We start from the raw sequence: 22388 nt of genomic DNA on the forward strand, positions 1-22388 counted from the left end.
AAAATTGTATACGAATGACCAACGTGATAAAAAATAAAAACTGTATATATTTTTACGATCGTCCCCATTTAGATTCAATGCTGTGTAATGTGTTATTTCTCGATCACGATATTTCCAATTCAAGTCTATAATTAAAAAAAAAAAAATAAATAAATAAATAAATAAACGAATAAATATTATAGAATAGAGATCTATTTCTATCTATAATTATCACATTTAATCCTACATATTATATTCGTTCATTCGAGCTCTTTTAATAAATATCATTTGTACCAAACGCAGTGACATGAGAGAGAGAGAGAGAGAGAGAGAGCTGTGATGCAAACAATACATCTTTCTCACAAAGAAAAAACTAAGCGTACTCTTTGTTCTCATGTTTTATACACTTGCAAATTTATAATAGAGATAACGTAATGCGAAATAGATCATCGTTTTATCGTTTTACGTCATATAGACGATAATTCCATCGGATGTGTAAGTTATCGATGTGTATTCGAGACAATAAGTCCGAACAAGAAACCCAATGATTCTTGTCATTGTACGATATTTTTATTAATCTTAATAATCAAATATAAATATTATTATCAATCCTCCGTATACGGAGCCATAGAGTGTTCCTTCTTCTTCTTCTTCTTCTTCTTCTTCATTGTTGTGCGATCATCAACCACATCAGACGTCATTGGTCGCACGATTTTGCGTCGTTGTAAGATATCTAGTCAAGACTTAAGGTCTAATATAGCATATATTAGATACATATATATATATATATATATATATATATATATTTATGTTACGTCAGTGTTATAAGTAGTTTACAAAACTTTCGTCATACATATTCGTCATACATTCGTATATTATTATAATATATGAATTTTCCTCTATTTAAATAGTATTAGTTGTTAAAATAATTACTATATATTTTCAGGAAATATATATATATATATATATATGTATATATATATTGTACGTCGAGCCAATTTATTATATTTCGAAACTTTAAAACGGATAAAGAGAATTAAAACAGAGACAAAGATGGACATATATAGGAAAATGAACACGTAAACAGGTCTTATATGGTAAATAAAAAAAACTAAAACGAAGAATCGTATTACTATTCGGGAATTTGAATCCGTAGAAATTAGAATTTTATATATATATATATATATATATATATATATATATATATATAATTTTGGATTTTATTGTTACAATTCTTTTCGTTCATAATTTATTTTCAATTTATTTTCATCGTGCAAGAATTTATATTGTTAATACGCTAATATAAATTTTTTGATAAAGGAAAGGGGAGAAAAGTTTTCTTTTAAAACATATCCTATCTTCATAAAAACAAATAACCATTTGAATATATTAGTTCCATATCGTTGAAAGAAATTTGGTGGCCCTGAGAAGGGCCGTTGTATTTGTTATTTTTGGGAAGGGAACTTTGGAAAGGGGAATTGCATTATTTGGAAAGGGCCCTAAAAAGGGCCGTTTGTATTTATCTTCAAGATGACGTAACCAAAATCGTTCAATAGAATGTGCTTTTTTAGCGATCGAATGTAAGTCAAATTGCTCTTTTTTTCTTTTTTGAACGGTTGAAAAATTTAACCACCAAAACCATAAAGTGTACGTCCTTGTCGTTTCAATGCATAAACGACGTCCATAGCCGTGACAGTCTTTCTTTTAGCATGTTCAGTATAAGTTACTGCATCGCGGATAACGTTTTCAAGGAAGACTTTCAAAACGCCACGAGTCTCTTCGTAAATCAATCCGGATATACGTTTGACACCACCACGACGAGCCAAACGACGAATTGCGGGTTTAGTAATTCCTTGAATATTATCACGAAGAACCTTCCTGTGCCGCTTGGCACCTCCCTTTCCCAATCCTTTTCCTCCCTTACCGCGACCAGTCATTTTTTTGGTCGATTAAAAAAGAAAGATTAAAAAGAAGAAAAGTTACTAGGAGTTTTTCACGGAACGATATCCCGAGAACTGAACCACTCGAATTGGCTGCAACAACAGTTGTGAGGTCTCCGATGCATCGAGGCCGCTTTTATAACGTAGATTCTTACGCATCCCCCACCACAACTCTTACGACCAATCAGCGTAACGTTCAACGTACTTTCATATTAAATCGGGCGATAGTAAAACTACCGTTGTTTGATTTTTTTTTCTTTTTCTTTTTCTTTCTTTCTTTTTTTTTTTTTTTTTTTTTTTTTAACATCCAGGTGAACTCATTTAACGTGCTAATGAAAAAAGCATACAAATTTCTACTATATATTGGTATAATATAAATTCGTAAATATAAATTCATTATTTATGTTTTTCGAACATCGTATATATTAAATTGGATGTTAAAATTATACGACCATTGCCGGATTGATCGATCGGATGGACGACAATGAACAGCGTATCTATATACGGTCGATATTATTTATCTATTAATTAATAATCCTCCTCTGTATTGTACGATGGATTTATTGTCTCGAGAGTAAAGGTATTGTTTATTAATATAGATACGTTACGTTAATACGTAAACAATAAAATGACGATCTAATTCACATCACAATATTGTAAATTTCCAAAAAAAAAAAAATTTCCAATGGTATATGGGAATAAAAAAAGGCCAATTATTACAGTCTCCTTATTTTGAAAAGAAGAAACTCATGCTCGAGCTCGCGATGTTTCAAATAACATTAAAGATTCATTGTATTCGAATAATATGATCGTATAAAGTTCGCTCTTGTTTTTGTTTTTTCCTCCTGTTAATCGTTTCCACACAATTCTATTTTGTTTGAATAAGAACTCTCTTTAAGCTGATACATTTACATGATTATCTTGTCTGGAATGTATACAAGCTAAACGTATTAAATTTTAATAGAAATTAAAAGAAATTTTTCTTCTGTATCGAAAGAAAAATTAGAAAAAAGTAAAATTGTCTTAGGTATAAAGTGTAATCATCAGTAGTATTATTAAAATATTATATTTCTTATTTTTATTTATTTATTTTTTTTTTTTTTTAATTATTATTATTATTATTATTATAATAAATCGATATAAATTAAATGAATGAAAATTGAAAATACGATGAGGAAGGAAGGAAGGAGGAAAGACATGTAAATCGATATTGTTTCTTTGATAAGAAAAATTGATGGCCCTGAAAAGGGCCATTTGTAAATTTCTCTTCATGTTTTTTTTTTTTTTTTTTTTTTTTATGAGATATTATATACCTCATAAAATATATTTCTTTATCAATTCGACACCTTTGGATTTTTAGGAACGATTTTAGTTGTTGCTTTCTTCGATTTAGGATAAGTTTTAGTTTTGCTAGCTGATGATGCCTTCATGGTCTTCTTAGTTTTTGATAGAGTTCTCTCAGTTATGCTGTTTTTTCCGAAATCTTTTTCTTTTTTAGCGACAACAGCAATAGCAGTAGCAACAGTGGTAACAGCTTTAGATTTGTTTTTAGTAACAACTTTAGAAGACTTGTTTTTATCGACAGGTTTTTTTTCATGTATTGTGAACTTATTGATGTATTGTGAGCTGTCACTTATCTTCTTTTCAATAGATTCGTCGGTAATAGTCTTCTTTTCCTTTGGTAATGCGTTTTTCCTTTGCTTTTACATTACCACTTTTTACTACGGGTAAAAGCTTTTAAACGATCCTAAATCTCCCTTATCTCTGGTTTACACTAGCGTACCATTAGATACAGCATTCTTCAAATATTTCTTTATAAACGGCATTATATCTTCTTACCATTAACTAATATAACTTGCTACAACATACTTTCTAATTGCTTAAATCTTTATGATCTTTCAACTCTTTTAATGGCGACAATTACCATTTCAAAAGTTGGAGGATGAATTGATTTTGATTTTGAAGGTTTCACTTTTTATTGTGCCGCTTTCTTTGTCTTTAATCTAATCATTTCAGTTTGTATTTTCAATTGACAATCCATTTAGTTTTGTCTGCTGAATCCTCCATTGCGATGTTTCCTTTTTTATATTAGAATAAGCGAAATGACGAAAGAAAATCGATACGCTTGTCGAACTGGTATAACAGAATAATATAATTTCTTTTTATACGTTGTGTGTATGTATATATATTAGGGTGTCCCATAAGTTTTTTTTTTTTTTTTTTTTTTTTTTACGAAATCAATAGACAATATTTGTTATTTAAGGTTGATTTACTCTGTTATATATGAATTGTTCTGCTCTGTTACCTTCTTCCATCTCTCAGGAAACCTAATTATTACCTTTTTTCAAAATTGTCGAGACTTACTTGCAAAATATTCATCGAGGTGCGTTTTTATTTCGCTTTCCTCGTCGGTTCACCAATTGTGGCCATTTTTCGGCTATGGCGGCTTTCAATTTATCGAGTTGATTGCAATATTTTACAGAAACGATCGTTTCACCTTGTGAAAGAAACTATCTAATATACTACACCTTTCCAGTTCCAGCAAATCCATAAAAGAACTTTTTTTGGATGAAATCCTGGCTTCATTATGGTTGAAGGTCGATTTTCCTTAGACCAATGTGCATTTTCAATGCACATTTTGATATAAAATCCAAATCTCGTCTCCAGTGACGAGCATCTTTAAAAAAGGATTTTTTTCATATTGCTGAAGAAGCAAATCGCACATAGAGATGTGGTTCATAAGATCGGTCTTTGTTAATTGACATGAAATTTCAAATTTTATACCAATTCACATATCCCAGAATATTGATTAAATGATTATGTACCGTTGTCTTGGGAATGTTAGTGGCATCCACTATCTCGCGGATTTTCAGCGAGCATATTCTTGATGAGGTCCGTATCCGTCGTTCCTGAGCGGCAGCTGCGGTCTTCATCTTTTTCAAATCAAAATTTCCAGCTCTAAATTTCTTAAAGTAATTGCAGACAATTCTAATAGTCATAGTATCATTCCCATAAACGGTGCAAATTTCATCTGCGGTGTCCTTTACACTATTACCTTTCTTAAAGCAATGAAGCATAACATGCCGCAAATACTTCTTTTGGCTATTCGTATTGAACAGCGTAGAAAAAAATTTTAAAAGAGACTTTTTCAATATCGAAACATATTTTGAAAGAGTTGTAAAACGACTGAAATTAATGCCATAAACGGACAATAGATAAACCTACACGTTTACTAATATAGCTAGCTTGAAGTCATACCTTCAGCTTATCGCGACATCTTTCGCCATTTTCGGTAAGCGTCGCAACATCAATAACATGAATTCTCAAATATGTATGGCGACTAATAGGAAGGCATATTCGTAATTATAAGATGCCTATATATTCTAATTTGTGATATAAAATAATACATTTCAATCCAATATTTGATATTTACAGAGTGTAAGAAAACAAGTATTATAAAATGTTGTACTCTATCTCTTTCTAACGTAGAAAGAAAAAGAAAAGGAAAACTAAAACGCTTTATCTCAATCTCTCTCTCTCTCTCTCTCTCTCGTCGTTTCTTTTTTTTCGTTTTATTTTCCTTACATCATGGCTCGTTTCATCTTTTCGTTGATTTATCTTAGCTATAAAAATTTCATTTTTAAGGAAGGTTAGGTAGATAAATGATCGTTCGTTCCCGCCAACGGCATTGCCGCCTCTTGGGAATACTGGCATTATCCTTTTTATATTTATGTCACGTGACCCAAGTTACATCTTATGATTCGTTGTCGCATTTCTAATCTAACCTAACTTTAACAACTACTAGTATACTACAGATAATAATATTTTCATATTAATTGCTGAATAACATTTGATTATTCAGTTTCGTTTGACAATTGTTCGTAATAGTTATAATTTTGATTGATTATATCGTTAAACGAAAATCAATATTGTTTATTAATAAAAACTTATTATATACGTTAATACACAATTTTGTTTGTTGTATTAAAGACAACGAGTTCAATGAGCTTATACGTAATTCGATGATCGAAATCGTAAATCCAAGAGAATGTCAATTCTTTTATATAACTTGCGATTGGAAATACGTGGAGGCAAGCCATAAAAAATCATTTTTATGATTCTATTTCTATCTTGCTGTATTGTGTTACTAAGTTACCATGAAATAATGTCCTATCAAATTTATATACCATATATGATTATATGTTTATATATATAATGTATATTTTGTATATATATACTTAGTTTAATAGATATTTTAATTGGCAATTTTGTAGAAATTATAATATATCCTGTTATAATCCAAAGGGTTTATTCTCATTAGACAGATAGAGAAGGCAGAAGAAAAAACAGAGGACTATGAAAATCTTAAGTCGTGCATGAACTTTGACCTATTTCGAAAAGAAGATATCTCTGCAACATTAATCAAGAACTTCCTGGGTTGAGACTTAATTGTTCATAGTGATGACATATCTTATATATGTAGGTAAGAAGGATATTGTAACTTTAATGCATTATCATTAATTTTGTTACATGTTAAAAGAAGATGGTTTGATTTTCAATTTTTCAATTAAAGAGGAATAACGGAGTCAATCGATTTTTCTCATAATGCTGATTAAACGAGAAACTGTGAAAGACATTGCAATGAGAGCTTATGATCCAAATTAAAACAATCAATGATATTACAGTTGATGAAGGATTCTATAATTGTAAAAAAAAAAAACTTAAAAATATTACTATCAATTATACATACAATAGCGAAGGAAAATTCATTGTAAATTACTGTTCATAATATTCAGGATTTATTCTTAGGTCAAATTCATTAAAAAAATAAAAAAGTGACAGTAATACTATCGACAATTTTCAAAGAAATTACGAATTTCCTTAAATAAAACTGAAGTAAATAAGGAAATAATTGAATAGCAAAAAAAGTACAAAATAGCATAGATAAAAAGTATTAATATATTTATCAATATTACATAAAAATAACATATACATTATAAATGTATATCGTATAGAAATATATTTATACTTTAATAAATTACACGTACGAATGAATATGCATAATACTTTATATAATAAAACTCAAGCGTTTATTTCATTTTCCTTCTCTTATTCCTCACATATCGATATCCGTGATAAGCAAGCTACAAAAGCGAATAACATAAACAAATGTATTTATGAATTTTTTTTTTTAATATTTTCTATTTTTTAGAACAAATGACTCATGATGTATGCGTTTCGTTTGCACGGGAAACGCATTAAAACACATAAATATTTTGTATGTAACAATGCACAGGAGCATTGCAAACGATGCCGTTAATGCATTGCAAGCGACGCTCCGTCAACGGAGATGTCTGCGTTACCATGATACACTGAACACATGACAACATTTTGGTTGAATATATTTTTCTAATACTTCACCGCGAAACATCATGATCAATGGTGATTAAGATTGAGACTTGATTGAATTTTTAATCGATGAAATTAGAAAATATCGCGAAACTTTGGACGTTACGTGTCTAGGATAATTGTGATAAAAAAAAAAAAACAAAAAAAAAAAAAACAAAAAAAAAGGAACAAGCTGAATGACGGTCGAAAAATTTTACGAATAATTTTGATGAAAAAGTACGAAGAGAAGATCCAAATATTTGAAAGATTCATATTCATTTCCCTAGATGACGCTAATAATTGTATAAAAAAGCGGTACGTTAACGCAACGCACGTCTGTCTGGACTGTATTCGTTAGCGACAACGCACCGTACACGCTACGGCAACGTTGCGTTTGGGATTGCGTTCATTTGCATCGGCCCTTATGTTAGATCGTAAACAAACGAGCATTAAAACGAGGTAAATTGTAAGAGTATATTATCGTATAATAAAATCAACATTCTATTATAAAAAGTACGTCCGTCACTGTGTACGTACAATAAAACGTCCGATAGTTTTACATCAATATATTTATTCTACAAGTGTTGTACGTAAACGTACGTACGTACGTACATACGTTCGTAGAAAACGACGTCCGTCGTCAAAATGGACGTTCTTTCAACGTTCGTGTAATACCAATTTACGTCCGATGGAAAATAAACGGACGTTGACAATAATTCACGTTCATAGTACTTGAATTCTTTATTATATACGATAATATATATATATATTTCTTTTTTTTACAATAAATATCGTTTTAATATTACGTGTATCTATAGCCGTATATTTGTCCTAGAACGAACGTTGGACACGTCGCGACGCACGTTCTGTATTGTATACTCGTGAATACAGCGGATTCGCGCGAACGTACAGTCAGTCGTCCGTTGCGTGGCAATCGTGCTGGGTATTCATCATTTTTATACCTTTTAGCTTGTTATTAGTAACAAAAAAAAAAAAAAAAAAAAAAAAAAAAAAAAAAAGAAAAAAAAATGGCAAATAACGTTGACACCGGGTTATTAATTAGCGAAGTAGAAAAAAGAGCTGTAATATGGGATACCTCCAATGAGTATTATAAGGATAAGAACAAAAAAAATGCAGCGTGGGATGAAATATGTTCTACTTTATCGAGAAATTATAAAACAGAATGCCCAACGCAAAAAAAATTAATTTGTAAGTATATTATTTTTAGCGAAATAAGTAGAATAATTTTATTGAATTATTAGAATAATTTTTTTTTATCATTTACGAACTAAACTATGTTAAGCGATTTTAAGCGCGATCGAAAGTTATATTCTCGATATATCTACAACGTTTATCGATTTACCCTCCTATATAAATTTTATTTAATCGAACATCAAATACACATTCAAATGTAGAGTTTGATAATCGGTAATTAAAAATCCTTTTATTTATTAATAAATGAATAAGCCGAAATAAGAATTTAAGTAAATTCCTATGTAATTCAAATGTAAGCGTCGTTAAAAAATACGTAAATTATAGCAATGTTAGTTTTTGGCAATCGTGTAGGAGGAATTGGGATGCCACGAGAGTGTTAACATTTCATGTTTTTCTAAAGAGAAAAATTTCGCAATATCATAAAATTTAAATCCTTCCCGATTCATATCTCATGTATATAAATAAACTTAAAATTTGTATCTGCTAGAACTAGCAATCCAATTAGAAAAAAGAAAGAAAGAAGAAGAAGAAAAAAAAATATTCTTATATAAAGTTCGATAAAGTTCGAATATTCGTTCAAATCCTTAATCGTACAAATATGTTTTCCGTCAATTATTCTTAGACCAATTAAGAAATTTTGCACGAATTTGAAATTCTTCTCTTATCTTGATCCATGTATTTTTATCCGCTTTTTATTACATTCCAAATAGTTCTGCATACTATTAAAATTATCTTACTGGCAGTCGTTCTAACAATTCTAAAATTATAGTTCAAATCTTTGAAACTGTATTCAGTGACAGAGATATCTAGAATAATATATATATATATGTATATATATATATATATATATGTATATAGTTTAACACTGTTGATTTTCTAATTATATTAATAAATTAATAAAATTATAGTAACCGTGTTTATAATTGTAGTTTTTAAAATATAAATTTTTATTTTGTCTTAGTACAAGATATAATATCGAAATGGAGATCCATCCGGGACAATTATATCCGTAGTTTAAAAAAACAAACCGAGATTTGTAAATCTTGTTCGGGTATAAAAAAAATGAAACCATATATTTACGGGAACCAATTATCATTTTTAAAGAAAAATAAAGAATTGCAACATACGGATGATAATTCAAAAGATAATATTCAGAAAGTGATCCAATATAAAGAAATTAGTGATGCAGAAGAGGATACTGAATTAAACATACATGGAACATCCATTTCTACAGTAAGTGAATCAATCAAGATAATCAGAGCGTCGTATTATTTTGTTCGATTTTTTTTTATAATTGTTGTGTGAATCTTTTAGACCTCGGTAATACCAACTAAAAGAAAGCGATTTGATATTGAACGGTCATTGATGGACTTCATGTATGCTAACATGACGAGAAAGAGTCCAGTGGAAGAGGACGAAGATTTGGCATTTTTTTATTCATTACTTTCGTCGGTAAAAACTTTAACTGCGGATCAAAAATTTATCTTTCGCTTGAAAATAATGCAATATTTGCAAAATCTCAAAAATTGATATTTCATATAGGATCGTATATTTATCCACCTTATGTACATAAATGTTACTATGTTATACTCGTCAATGTATATTCTCTACTTCCTTTGCCAATTGATATTATACTTGCAAAAGAAGCAACGCTTGTATATCGTGTACACTTATGTTCGTATAAAATGACGTCCGTTTCGACGGACATCGTTTAAAATCTCGATCATCCCCTTTTACAGTTAAACTTTGGTAACATTACACTTATCTTCAGGATCTAGGAAAAGGTTTCGAACAGGTATTGACCTTTATTATTATATCCTAATTTCCTAAATCATTAAAAATCATATTTCCAAGAAATGTATTTCGAATAATAATATTTCAAAATTACAAAGGATAAGAGGTACATTAGGAAAGCTGCCATATAAATAAGAAAATGTATGTAATATAATAAATAATAAAATAAAAATGAATGATAGTTTTATTATCTCTATGATTTCTACGGATTAGAGTTTACTTTTTGGATTTGGATTCATCTTTTATTTGTATTTCATTTATACATCGCGTAAGTATTTAAATGCTGAATAAATAGTAAATAGTAACAATTTTCTTTGTCAGGTATATATATATATATATATATATATTCTACCTCTTTTAAATGATTCAATAAATAAAAATATAAAATGTTCCATATCGTTGAAAAGATTTTGTGGCCCTGAAAAGAGCCGTTATAGTTATAACTAAAAATCAATAAAATGTTTAGCAACTAGATATAATTAAAATCGTATAATTTTTTTTTTTCGAATATTTCTGGCAGTTTAACTATCAAAACCATAAATAGTACATCCTTGCCGTTTCAATGTATATATGACGTCTATAACCATGATTATGTTCTTCGTTTAGTATGTTCGTTCATCATAAATTACTACATTACGGCATTTTCCAGGAAGACATTTAAAGTTGTCTTGAGTTTCTTCATAAATCAATCCAAAGATACTTTTGATAATACCACGTTAAAAGCCAAATGACGATTCGCAGGTTTGGTAATTCCTTGAATATTATTACGAAGTACGTACATATCTTCCTGAGTATCTATCTTTAGCAATCTTTATTTCTTCCCTTTTCCCGGCCAATCATATTTGTTTGATTAAATATAAGATAAAAACTACTAAGTTTATTCTGAAACCTTATTATTCTATAGAAAATTAAAGAATTAATTGTCGTCCTAGTCTTCATCGTCGATAGAGTTGCAATCATTTTGAAAATAATTCCCTTTCATATCCACTACCTTTTCCCATCGTTCTTCCCAATTTTTTAAATTCTTCTCGAACTCAACTTTTGGAATGAGCATTAGCTGTTTCGTCACATCCTCTTCTAATTCCTTAACGTTATTAAATTGGCTTCCCTTCAAGGCCTTGTTTAATCTGGGAAATAGCCAGTAATCGCACGGAGATATATCCGGACTGTAAGGAGGTTGTTGTAATTCAATTATTGCGTGTTTCGTTAAAAATTCCCTTATAAGATTGCAAGTACGGACAGTTACGTCGTGATGTATCACCCAATTACCAATACTCCACAATCGGGAACGTTTTAATCTAACAGCAGTATATAATCTGTCGAGGACCTTTTGGTAATATTCCTTATCAATTATTTGATATGGCGGAGCAAATTCATAATGAACAATTCCTTCGTAGTCGAAAAAAACTATGAGTAATAGTTTTATATTTGAATTTAAACGTGGTTTTTTCGGTTGAAGCGGCATCCAATGAGAAGATGGAAACTCTGTACTGGAAATATATTCGTGACCACAGATCCATGTTTCATTCCCAGTTATTATCTTTTTCAATAATTCAGGATTTTTTCTTATCGTTTCCAAATTATCCTCGGCGGTTTCCATTCTAATGTCCTTTATATATTGCGAGAGTATCCGCGGTACGAATCTTTTAAACACTCGAATCATTTTCAGATTATATATTAAAATTTCGATAATAATGTTTCTTGAAATTTCGAGATCGTCCATTAATTGTTGGATTGTTATACAACGATTTTGTTTTATCGCAATTCGAACGCGTTCAATATTTTCTGGAAGTATCAATAATTTATCAACACTAGTATCACTTTCAAACAAATTTTGCCCATCTTGAAATCTTTTAAACCATTCTTCTATTTCTTTGTCATGAACAGTCTCAATCCCATATACCTTACGAAGCATTTGGACTGTTTCCGCACACGTATGACCAAGTTTTTGACAAAATTGTATACAAACACGTTGCTCTACGTGTTTTAACATAGTAGAAAATTTAAGAAATTAAACAATCTGATGGTTTACAATACTCACTCAACTGCGAACTGTTCCTCGTTAATGATCAACACGGCCGTGTTATTTAGCAAGAACACTCATGAAGAAGATTTTCTAAATTAAATATTTAATACTTGCTTCTTACAATAGTTTAAATAATCAATATAGAAAGATTTATCCGTAGGTCGGATATTTTATAGACAGATCGTATTCCAAAGAATTTAAGAAACAATTGAAATAAGTCTTTGTGAAGGTTTTTAGTTTATGTATATATATATATATATATATATATATATATATATATATATATATATATATATACACGTATATGTATATTAATATATATATATTTCTCGGAAATATTTTTTTGTTGTTTCTTGGATTTCTTGTCATTCTATTATTGGTGAATTCAAATCTCTAACGTTCATTCATCTTAACAATGATTGGATGGTCTTCGACAATAAATATCGTTAATTTATTTAAATACAGAATAAAAGAAGGTTTTTCTTTTTTGATTATATATTTTATTTTCTTTTCTTTTCGTTTAATTAAGATAAATCAGTAGAGAGAAGTACGAAGGGAAAGTATAGAAGACTAACAATTTGTAGAATGAAAACATGCCATTATCTACTAAAAGTATTACAATTATAATAAAATGCTTGACGTTAAATGCGGAAAGAAAAAAAAATATAAAAGAGGACTTTTAACTCGAGACCGCTTTTCTAACGTAGATCCTAATCTATCTCCCACCATAAATCTTAGAACCAATCACCTTAATTCCTTTCAACCGAACTGTATTATTCACAAAAATCATTAATTTAAATTATATAAATAAGTTTATAAAATATTAATTGCTATAAAATTTAATAGTTCTCTTTATGTAGAATTTTTAAAGATTTACTTTTTATTATAGAAATGTTATAAAACTGAAATTTGATATAGAGGAGATATACCGTCGAACATCCAAATGTATATATATATATATATATATATATACACATACGTAAATATATTGAGGGTAATTGAATGAACGTATGTGATATATGAAAAAACATATAGTTAACAATCAAATGTATTATTTTTATAAATTAGAAAATAATATAATATGAAGATCAAGCCATTTAGGTCAAGTTACAATGGTAGAAATGCACGAAGTGTTCTGATTGGTGCGCACGACGAGTAGCCATTCCCTATATAAACGAGCACACGACTGGTTCGCTTCATTCCACTCGATTCCGTACGTGGTGCTATATCGAATACTTTACACCTAAAGGAAAAAAAAAAAAAGAAATCGATCAGAAGATGCCGCCAAAAGCCAGTGGTAAAGCAGTGAAGAAAGCTGGTAAGGCACAAAAGAATATCAGTAAAACTGATAAGAAGAAAAAAAGAAAGAGGAAGGAAAGTTATGCCATTTATATTTACAAAGTACTCAAACAAGTTCACCCTGATACTGGTATTTCAAGTAAAGCTATGAGTATTATGAATAGTTTTGTCAATGATGTTTTCGAACGTATAGCTGCTGAAGCTTCAAGATTGGCTCATTACAACAAACGTTCGACTATAACTTCCCGAGAGATACAAACTGCCGTACGACTTTTACTTCCAGGTGAACTCGCTAAACATGCCGTTAGCGAAGGCACCAAAGCTGTTACTAAGTATACCAGTTCAAAATGAATTGATATACGTATGCTACAAACGGTCCTTTTTAGGGCCACAAATAATTTATTTACGTTGGATATTTTCTCTGAATTTTATATTTCTCCATAAGTATCTAGATTATAAGATACGAGACAAGAATTAATAATTCCTTATAAACATATAAAATATATCCTGTACAAATATGTTATAAATAAATTAGGGTAGAATATCTGTAAAATATTTTTATATGAATATATAAAGTTTATCTTTATTCTTGCAGTTAGTGAAAGTTATTTTTCTTTTTTTTAGAAAATGTATTTTCTACTTAAGTACTTAAAAGTACCGTTTGAAAGGGAAAGTTCTTTTTTTCTTCTTTTTTCTTTTTTTTCAAGAATTCTCATTAATTTCGTTTATTTTTCTAAATATCTCTAAACTCTCGGTACGTTTCTATTCAGAAATTTCTATTCAGTAAAATCTTTTCAACTTTCTAACATTGTTAAAAACTCTTCATATAGTAAAATAGAGAATTTCTATTGTACCGACCAAAGTCGAAGAGGATTAAGTTATGTACTTGGAAGTCGGTAATATTCCTTTGTTAGGCTAGGTCAAAGATCAAAATATATTACCTCGATAGATACAGTGTCAATAGGGAAGATTTTCGATCATTAGCCTATCCCTTTCCCTCTATCCTATTCACACTCTTAAAATTTGGCAGCATACGATTGGATTTTTCCTACATATAATGGACATATTGTAAAAAGTTTTTATCATCAACATAAGAAGACATAAGACTTAAGACATAATACAGTAAACAGAATTATATATGATTGGCTATAAATCATAAGCTTCGACCAATCATAGCTAATCATCAAAAAAATTGCGGTAAAATATAATTCTTAAAATGATTAAATCCTATTTGCTGCATCTTCCTTTTTCTATAATACTCACAAATTATACAAACGTAATATCTAAATGTTATTGACAAAAAGTCCAACGTACTGTATGTACATAGTTTTACTATGTACATATATACATAACCTCAAAATCTCTATAACATCGTTATACGTATGTCGTTTGTTTTCTCGAACGATTAAACACATCGACTGGCAGCCATTGTTGCATATCCATTGATAAGACAATCGAATCATTTGATAGCGTCATGGGAGCGCGATCAATTCGTTTCTTTTTTTAATCGAGATTCATGATACGGTTATAATAAATAAATCATCAAAATTCGTACATGATGATCATCATACGCGTCCTTCGTTTAAGAAGATACGATGATCCTTTGTTGTTTTCTTGATCTATGTTTTGTTTGACTTATTTTTTTCATTTATTTATTTTTTTTTTTTTTTTTTTTTTTTTTTTTAAAATATAACCACATATGTATTCTTTCCCTTAATTTGGAATTTATTTGAAATTTTTTTAATAACTTCGCCGGTAAAATTAATGTATTATCTATGAAAAAAATTCGAAGATTATAAAAATATCTTTGAATGCGATTACGTCATATAAATACACCCGCCATATTTTCTTTTTTTCTTTTTTTCACGGTTGAATATAACTGTTGACGATTAAAAAAAAAAAAAAAAGAAAAATAAATAAATAAATAAAAAAAAAACAAAAAAAGAAAACAATGCCGTGCGAATTTACAATTAGTTACACATACATATTTCATGGTCAATTGTAGATGAAAAAAATATTAGATGTTTTTGAGAATAGAATTCATCATTCTATTCTACTCACTTTTTTTACTCGTCTCTCTCTCTCTCTCTCTCTCTTTCCTTTTTACATATCAAAACAATACGTGTTGCATCAATATAATAGGTGGTAAAAAAATACGTGTGTAATATTAAAATTACTTTCAAGCAGGAGTGGGGTATTGGCCGACCGTTTTCGACCAATTAGATTCTCATTCTTTTCAAGGACATTCTAACTAAAACGCTTTATAGAATAGTTATTGTTAAAGGCAGCTAAACGTTTAAGAAACAAGAGAGAGAAGAAGAAATCTATTCAGTCGAGTTTACGGGACTATAATATGAATTGCGAGTTCTCGAGAGTCGCGTAATTATTTCTTTTTTTGTATTTTTTTTTTGTATTTTTTTGTTGTATTTTTTTTTATCATAATTATAAATTATAAAATTGAAAAATATTGTGTCATTTTATTGGAGAGGACTTACTAAAAAAATAAATTACCAAAAGAATTACTAAATAAAATTACTAATAATAAAAAAATAAATTCATATTCAATCATTCAATTACAATATTATACTGTAGTATTCGTGTATAAATTAAATGGAATATTATTTATCAAAAATCTTTCACAATGTATTAATCGATCAATGAAAAAAAAAAAGAAAAAAAAATAAAATTTTTTGTTAACAAGAGGATGGGATAAACATATACTTAAATATATATACATATAAAAAAAAAAGAATCGATATCGTTCCATCGATGAGAAAAAAAATTTGTGGCCCTGAAAAGGGCCATTTTGTATAGACGTATATATACATATATATATATATATATATTTCTTTCGATAAAGAAATTAATTATTTCTTAGCAACGGCCTTAGCGGTTGTAGTAGTTTTCTTCGGTTTTGGTGTTTTAGTTTTGGCGGCGGGTGCCTTAGCGGTTTTCTTAGCTTTCCATACGATTTTTGGTTGTGCCTGTTTTTTCGTTGACTTCTTTTCGGCAGCGTTAAGATTAGCAGCTGCTGCGGTGGCGGCAGCGGCCGAAGCAGCGGCGGCAGCAGCTCTAGAAGTAACTTTCGATTTCTTTTGTTGATCGGTGGTAGACTTTTTAACGGATTCGTTTTTCTTGGTCGGCGTTGTTTTAGTTTTCTTGGCAGTACTCGTTGCAGCTGCTTTGCGTGCCGCAACAGTTTTCTTTTCAACAAATTTATCATTGGTTATTTTCTTTTCTTTTGTAAGACGACGTTGTTGTTGTGCCTTGGCCTTAACGCCACCTCCACCACCAGCAGCACCAGTAGTACCAACACCACCTCCAGCAGTAGTTTTAACGTTTGAAAGTTTAAACGATCCAGATGCACCCTTTCCCTTGGTTTGTACAACTGTACCACTCGATACTGCATTCTTCAAATATTTCTTTATAAATGGTGTTACCTTATCACCATCAACCTTATACGTAGCAATAACGTATTTCTTGATCGCTTGTAGGGACGAACCCTTGCGATCCTTCAAATCTTTAATGGCGGCTGTTACCATTTCGGAGGTCGGTGGATGCGTTGATTTCGGCCTTTGTGCTTTGGCTTTAGGTTTTGCCACCTTCTTCGTAGCTGTTGGTTTTACCGTCGTTGCCGCTGGTGTCGCTGTTGTCGTTGTTTCATTTATATTATCAATTACCGTTCCACCACCGCCTATGTTACTTCCCGTATCCTCCATAACGAATTTAAAAAAAAAATTCGTTCTAATTTTACTTCTTTATCAAAGAGATGGATCTTCTTCCTTCCTTTCTTCTTCTTCTTCTTCTAATTTCCTTCTTCGAGAGCGTATTCGACACGATCCGATGAAAGATATGTTCTTTACTGTTATAGCGATACGACCTAAGCGTTGTCCAATTACCTTTATCAGTCCGAACCATGGAGAGAGACTCTCTCGATATGGCGCACGAACGTCATGATTAGAACGATACGTAGACAATTCTTACATCGATGTTTCAATCTTATTTTAATAATATCGATAAATTTCTATCGTTTATTTCAAATACTAATCGAAAGTATATTATGTCAGGTATTTTTCGTCGTTATTATCTTTTAAATATAATCGAAGATTTCTTCAGTATTTATAATATATTCCAAAGCGTACAGTTCTATGATAATAGCTTGGCCTATATTATTAACGAAATATTGATTAATCTTTATTAAAATAATATATTTTTTTACGTTAATAACATCTTCATTGATTAATCTTTCTATCAATGTTGATAATTTTTATTTAATATGTTTTATTGATATCGAAATTATGATGATAATCCAAGGTATCAATACTATGTGATTTGGCTTTCGTTGGCCACGTATTCGTCGACAACGGTTAACTAATTATTGCGTTATTTGGCGTGATTATGAATGATATTTAAAATTTAATATGTTTTTATGAATAAGAAACGATTTGGAAATTTGTTGATCGATTCGATCGAAGAATTTAATCGGAGGATATTATTTTTGGCGTTACTTTCACATTGGATAGGAAGAAAGGAAAAATGGTGTAAAGAATTAAAAGATTACAAAGTGTGAATGGATAAAATATCTAACGAAAATTAGTTTTAATTTAAAGACTTTTATATATATATATATATATATATATATAAAATAAATAAATAAATAAATAAATATATATATATATATAGTAATATATATTAATATATTTTTCATAGTCATTTTATAGTCGAATACAATTCTCGGTTTTCATATTTAAATCTATCTCTATTATATTTTCCTATTGTCAATTGAATTCATTTTATAATATTTTACTAATTATTTTCAATGTATTTCACGAGCCAATAATCGTTAATAATATTATAATTTATCGATTTATTTCTCAACAAGTATTGTTTTATTGTTATATATATATATATTTTTTTTTTTTCTGTTTTTATTAAAAAAAAGAAAAAAAAAATAATTTGTTAATTCGCATCGATCAGTTCGAAAATTAGGATAAATCGTTGTAGAAATGAACATTTATTATTTAATAAACATTGTTCAATCCTTTCGTAATATTTTTATTTAAAGATTTATTTTCCCTTAAACTATATAAAAATAAATAAATAAATATATATATATATATATGTACACGTTTTTGAAAACATAACATTCATAACAGTTCTGTAATTGTACAAATGTTAACTCAGAAAATCCATTGTTACAGCGATATAGTTAATGTTCTTCATTGAATATCTTTCAACGTGGTAGGACGAGAGTTGATGACATTAAGTACTTTTTCCTCCACTATTTCGAACGGACCAATCAGGAATAAGTAGATTTCTATATATAAACTATGAAGGAGATTAAACTGCACAGTTGTTCATTCAGATGTTCGGGAAGTAATTTAATTTTTTTTTTTTTTTTCCACAGAGGAATCAATTTTATATTAGGTTGGTGCGTATAAAGTATCGGATTTTCTTTAAATGCGAACATTTGTCTACCTGTTCTTATTATGCTTTTGTTTTTGACATAACCTGATTTATAGTCATGTACTGTCCATTGCCAGAGTCATATTTTAGCAAAGAAGATTTTCTCAAAAGTGTTCCCTTTTGTTATTTGCTTTGAATTTTGCACCGATATGATTTCAACCGATATTCGTGTAATTTTCTTATATGAGTATAAACTTTGTAATAATGTTGCAAAAGCTGCATGCAATATAAATCAGGCGTTTGGGGAGAATACTGTGAACGATCGAAAAGTGCAACGTTGGTTTGAAAAATTTCGATCTGGTGATTTTTCCCTGCAAAATGAAACGCGTGGAAGACCCGAAACATCTGTGAAAAAATGATGCTCTGAAAGCATTGTTGGAAATGAATCCAACTGTTCCTTCAAGGGAACTTTCTGCCAGAATGGAAATTGATCATACAACAATATTGCGACATCTTTCTGAAATTGGCAACATGAAAAAAATGGATAATTGGATACCGCACGAACTATAACCGAGCGAAATAAGCTGGATCGTATGAACGTATGCTCATCATTGCTAATCCGATTTAATCGAGATCCATTTTTCGATCGGATCATTACTTGTGATGAAAAATGGGTTCTTTACGACAATAGGAAAAAGTGTGCTCGATGGCTTGATAGGAAGGTGTACTCATACTCCGTGGCCATCAATTCATCCACGGAAAATTTTAATCACAGTTTGGTGGAGTGTAACTGGAGTAATACACTACTCATTCCTTCGAACTGGAATGACAATTACAGCCGAAAAGTATTGTCAGTACATTGAAGAAATGCATGAAAAATTGAAAATTATACGCTCATCGCTTGTTAATCGGCATGGCCCAATACTTTTCCACGACAATGCTCGATCGCATATATCGTACAAAACAATTGCGAAATTAAATGAATTAAAATATGAAATTTTGCAGCACCCACCCCTATTCACCGGATCTTTCGCCAACCGACTTTCATTTATTTAAACATTTAGAACTGTTTTTTTTTTACAGGCTAAACAGTACGAAAATGAAGACAGTCTGAAAAATGCCATATCAGAGTTCATTGATTCTAAAGATCAGAATATCTTCAAGACAATAGGCATCTATGCATTAAAATCTCGTTGGGAAAAATGTATTGAAGTAAAATGGTGGAGCATATTTTGAGAACTGATATATAACACAAGGCTTGTATGTAAAAAAAAGTCCAATTGATTCTACGCAGTAGTTTTTGATTAGTGTCCTTTTATTGGATTGGCAACTAAGTGATTGCGGATTTTGTCGATAGATTGACTTTACACTTTCCGCAAACACTTAGTTGCCAACCCATACTATAATATTATATATATATATATTTTACTCAGGGAAAAAGAAATCCATTATTTATTTGGTAGATGGTTGTAGTAGTGATCGATATATCTCGTAAAGGTATTGATCAAACAATTTCAGATTTATGCTCGTTGTCAAGTTGGGCATTTCACACTCAAAAAATTCTTTTGCTTTTTTTTTTTTTTTTTGGTCCATTCAGTTGCGTGAGTTACAGGGTGTTTTAATAATGGAAGTCAACAAAGAGAAAATTCGGTACTTTTTTTTTTTTTTTTTTTTTTATAAAGACGAATGCAAGCCAGTCGGCTGAAATTGTGAAGTTTTAATGCATCCACCATATAGTCCAGATTTGGTATCAAGCAATTACCATCTTTTTTTCGCATTGCAAAACTTCCTGGGTAATAAGAAATTGGCATCAAGAGAAGATTGTGAACACAATCGATTACTAGAAGTTTTTCGCCAATAAGGACCAAGACTTCTATGAGAGAGGGGAGAATTATGAAGCTACCTTTAAAATTGCAACAAATTATAGAACAACAAAACGGGAGATGCATATTTGATCCGTTCTTGACTTTAAGAAGTTCTAGCGAAGCATATCTCGTTGGTTCTCGCACGAGATACGAATCCATATGTGCGATTTATGCTAAACGCGTAAACCACATATTATCATGCCAAAGGGTATCCAATTGGCACGTTGTATTCGAGAAGAACGTGCTTAAGAAGGATATTATATCATCATAATCATCATTATTATTATTATCATTATAAAATTCAATGGTCCTTTTTAGGGCTAACATTTCTTTTTTTATTTACGTTCGAGGATCAGGTTTTTCCTTTTACTCTAAATTCACAATTAATCCTAATATGCATCTTAGCAAGTATTATGTAATAACATTTATGTATACGTCATAAAAAATAAAGTATGTAACGAATTCCCTTTCCCTCCCACCCCTCCGCCTCCGACTGCTCTAAACATTTTTCACATTGTCTGATCGATTAATTTTTTTTTTTTTTTTTCATGCATGCATTGCTCGTTTTTTATATATTCGCTCATACGATAAAAATTATCAAAAGAAGTTAATACGGTTCAAACCTTTTTTTTTTATTTTTTCTTTATTTTTTTTTATTTTTTTTTTTTTTTGATTCTTTTGATTTTTTTTGTTGATTTTTTGTTGATTTTTTTTTTCATGTGCATTGCTCGTATTTTATATATTCGCTGATACGATAAAAATTATCAAAAGAAGTTAATAAGGTTCAAACTTTTTTTTTTGATTTTTTTTTATTTTTTTGTTCATTTTTTTTTTTTTGATTTTTTTTTTTCATGCATGCATTGCTCGTATTTATATATTCGTTGATACGATAAAAATTATCAAAAGAAGTTAATAAGGTTCAAACCTTTTTTTTTTACTATGATAATTGTATTCATTAATTGATCATTCAGTATATAGTATTATTCTCTTCGTTCAATTCTATGCTTTTATATTATAATGTTCGCTATTTTATAATGTTTCATTAGTTTGAATTAACGTATTATTTGATTTTGTTGCATGATAAGTCTATTACATCGTATTCAATTTAATCGAATAATTTTATTAATTTCATGATTGAATAATGAATGATCGTAGAAAATAGAAGATAAAAACAATATCTGCTGTTATAGAACATTATCGTATTTTATATTGTATTTTTATTCTGTTGCGTGCAGCTGCCCATAGAGTGCAGTGCATACTATTCCTGGCAACGTTTCGAGCAATGCTATTGGTCCGTTGGTAGAGACGAGTATAGGTATAAATATCAACCGAGGCAACTTTTGATCAGTACGGTATAGGCTCTCGTACTGGTCGGACTGCTGTCATGGCGTCCAATACATATTTATATATATGTATCTATGATGTATGTATGATGTATGTATATATGTATATATGTATATATGTATATATGTATAT

The 22388-nt window shown here is 29.7% G+C and overlaps 6 protein-coding genes and 1 long non-coding RNA gene across 10 annotated transcripts; 3 read left to right on the forward strand and 4 right to left on the reverse strand.

Moving 5' to 3' along the window:
• Nucleotides 1–1336: 1336 nt before the first annotated feature.
• Nucleotides 1337–2039, reverse strand: LOC124950081 (histone H4). The gene has a single exon (XM_047496253.1). It carries the CDS (start codon nt 1914–1916, stop codon nt 1605–1607), a length of 312 nt encoding a protein of 103 aa, XP_047352209.1. The 5' UTR covers nt 1917–2039; the 3' UTR covers nt 1337–1604.
• A 1214-nt stretch (nt 2040–3253) lies between these two features.
• Nucleotides 3254–3745, reverse strand: LOC124956646 (histone H1.1-like). The gene is made up of 2 exons (XM_047512751.1): nt 3693–3745; nt 3254–3614 (listed from the first exon to the last, which is right to left on the reverse strand). The coding sequence occupies exons 1-2, from the start codon at nt 3743–3745 to the stop codon at nt 3254–3256; spliced, it is 414 nt and encodes a 137-aa protein (XP_047368707.1).
• A 365-nt stretch (nt 3746–4110) lies between these two features.
• Nucleotides 4111–5189, reverse strand: LOC124950085. 2 transcript variants are annotated; one of them, XM_047496267.1, is made up of 2 exons: nt 4745–5189; nt 4111–4623 (listed from the first exon to the last, which is right to left on the reverse strand). In XM_047496267.1, the coding sequence occupies exons 1-2, from the start codon at nt 4994–4996 to the stop codon at nt 4546–4548; spliced, it is 330 nt and encodes a 109-aa protein (XP_047352223.1). In that variant the 5' UTR covers nt 4997–5189; the 3' UTR covers nt 4111–4545. The 2 variants fall into 2 exon arrangements, with proteins under 2 accessions (XP_047352223.1, XP_047352234.1); XM_047496278.1 differs by having other exon boundaries at nt 4111–4596; nt 4745–5188.
• A 2447-nt stretch (nt 5190–7636) lies between these two features.
• LOC124949854 lies at nt 7637–10154 on the forward strand. 3 transcript variants are annotated; one of them, XM_047495603.1, is made up of 5 exons: nt 7640–7766; nt 8143–8250; nt 8371–8516; nt 9484–9755; nt 9837–10154. In XM_047495603.1, exons 1-5 carry the CDS (start codon nt 7732–7734, stop codon nt 10050–10052), a joined length of 777 nt encoding a protein of 258 aa, XP_047351559.1. In that variant the 5' UTR covers nt 7640–7731; the 3' UTR covers nt 10053–10154. The 3 variants fall into 3 exon arrangements, with proteins under 3 accessions (XP_047351569.1, XP_047351559.1, XP_047351580.1); XM_047495613.1 differs by lacking the exon at nt 8143–8250 and having other exon boundaries at nt 7637–7766; nt 8277–8516; XM_047495624.1 differs by lacking the exon at nt 8143–8250 and having other exon boundaries at nt 7644–7766.
• A 3373-nt stretch (nt 10155–13527) lies between these two features.
• On the forward strand, nt 13528–14227 carry LOC124949712 (histone H2B-like). Its single transcript, XM_047495314.1, has one exon. The coding sequence runs from the start codon at nt 13621–13623 to the stop codon at nt 13990–13992; it is 372 nt and encodes a 123-aa protein (XP_047351270.1). The 5' UTR covers nt 13528–13620; the 3' UTR covers nt 13993–14227.
• A 676-nt stretch (nt 14228–14903) lies between these two features.
• Nucleotides 14904–17507, reverse strand: LOC124949707 (late histone H1-like). The gene is made up of 2 exons (XM_047495305.1): nt 15626–17507; nt 14904–15414 (listed from the first exon to the last, which is right to left on the reverse strand). The coding sequence occupies exon 1, from the start codon at nt 17358–17360 to the stop codon at nt 16509–16511; it is 852 nt and encodes a 283-aa protein (XP_047351261.1). The 5' UTR covers nt 17361–17507; the 3' UTR covers nt 14904–15414; nt 15626–16508.
• A 1399-nt stretch (nt 17508–18906) lies between these two features.
• LOC124955862 lies at nt 18907–21238 on the forward strand. Its single transcript, XR_007103015.1, has 2 exons — nt 18907–20307; nt 20849–21238. It is a non-coding gene; the product is annotated as an uncharacterized LOC124955862 (long non-coding RNA).
• Nucleotides 21239–22388: the final 1150 nt, after the last annotated feature.

This window comes from Vespa velutina, chromosome 1 (genome assembly GCF_912470025.1).
Source record: "Vespa velutina chromosome 1, iVesVel2.1, whole genome shotgun sequence".
Classification (NCBI taxonomy): Eukaryota; Metazoa; Arthropoda; class Insecta; order Hymenoptera; family Vespidae; genus Vespa; species Vespa velutina.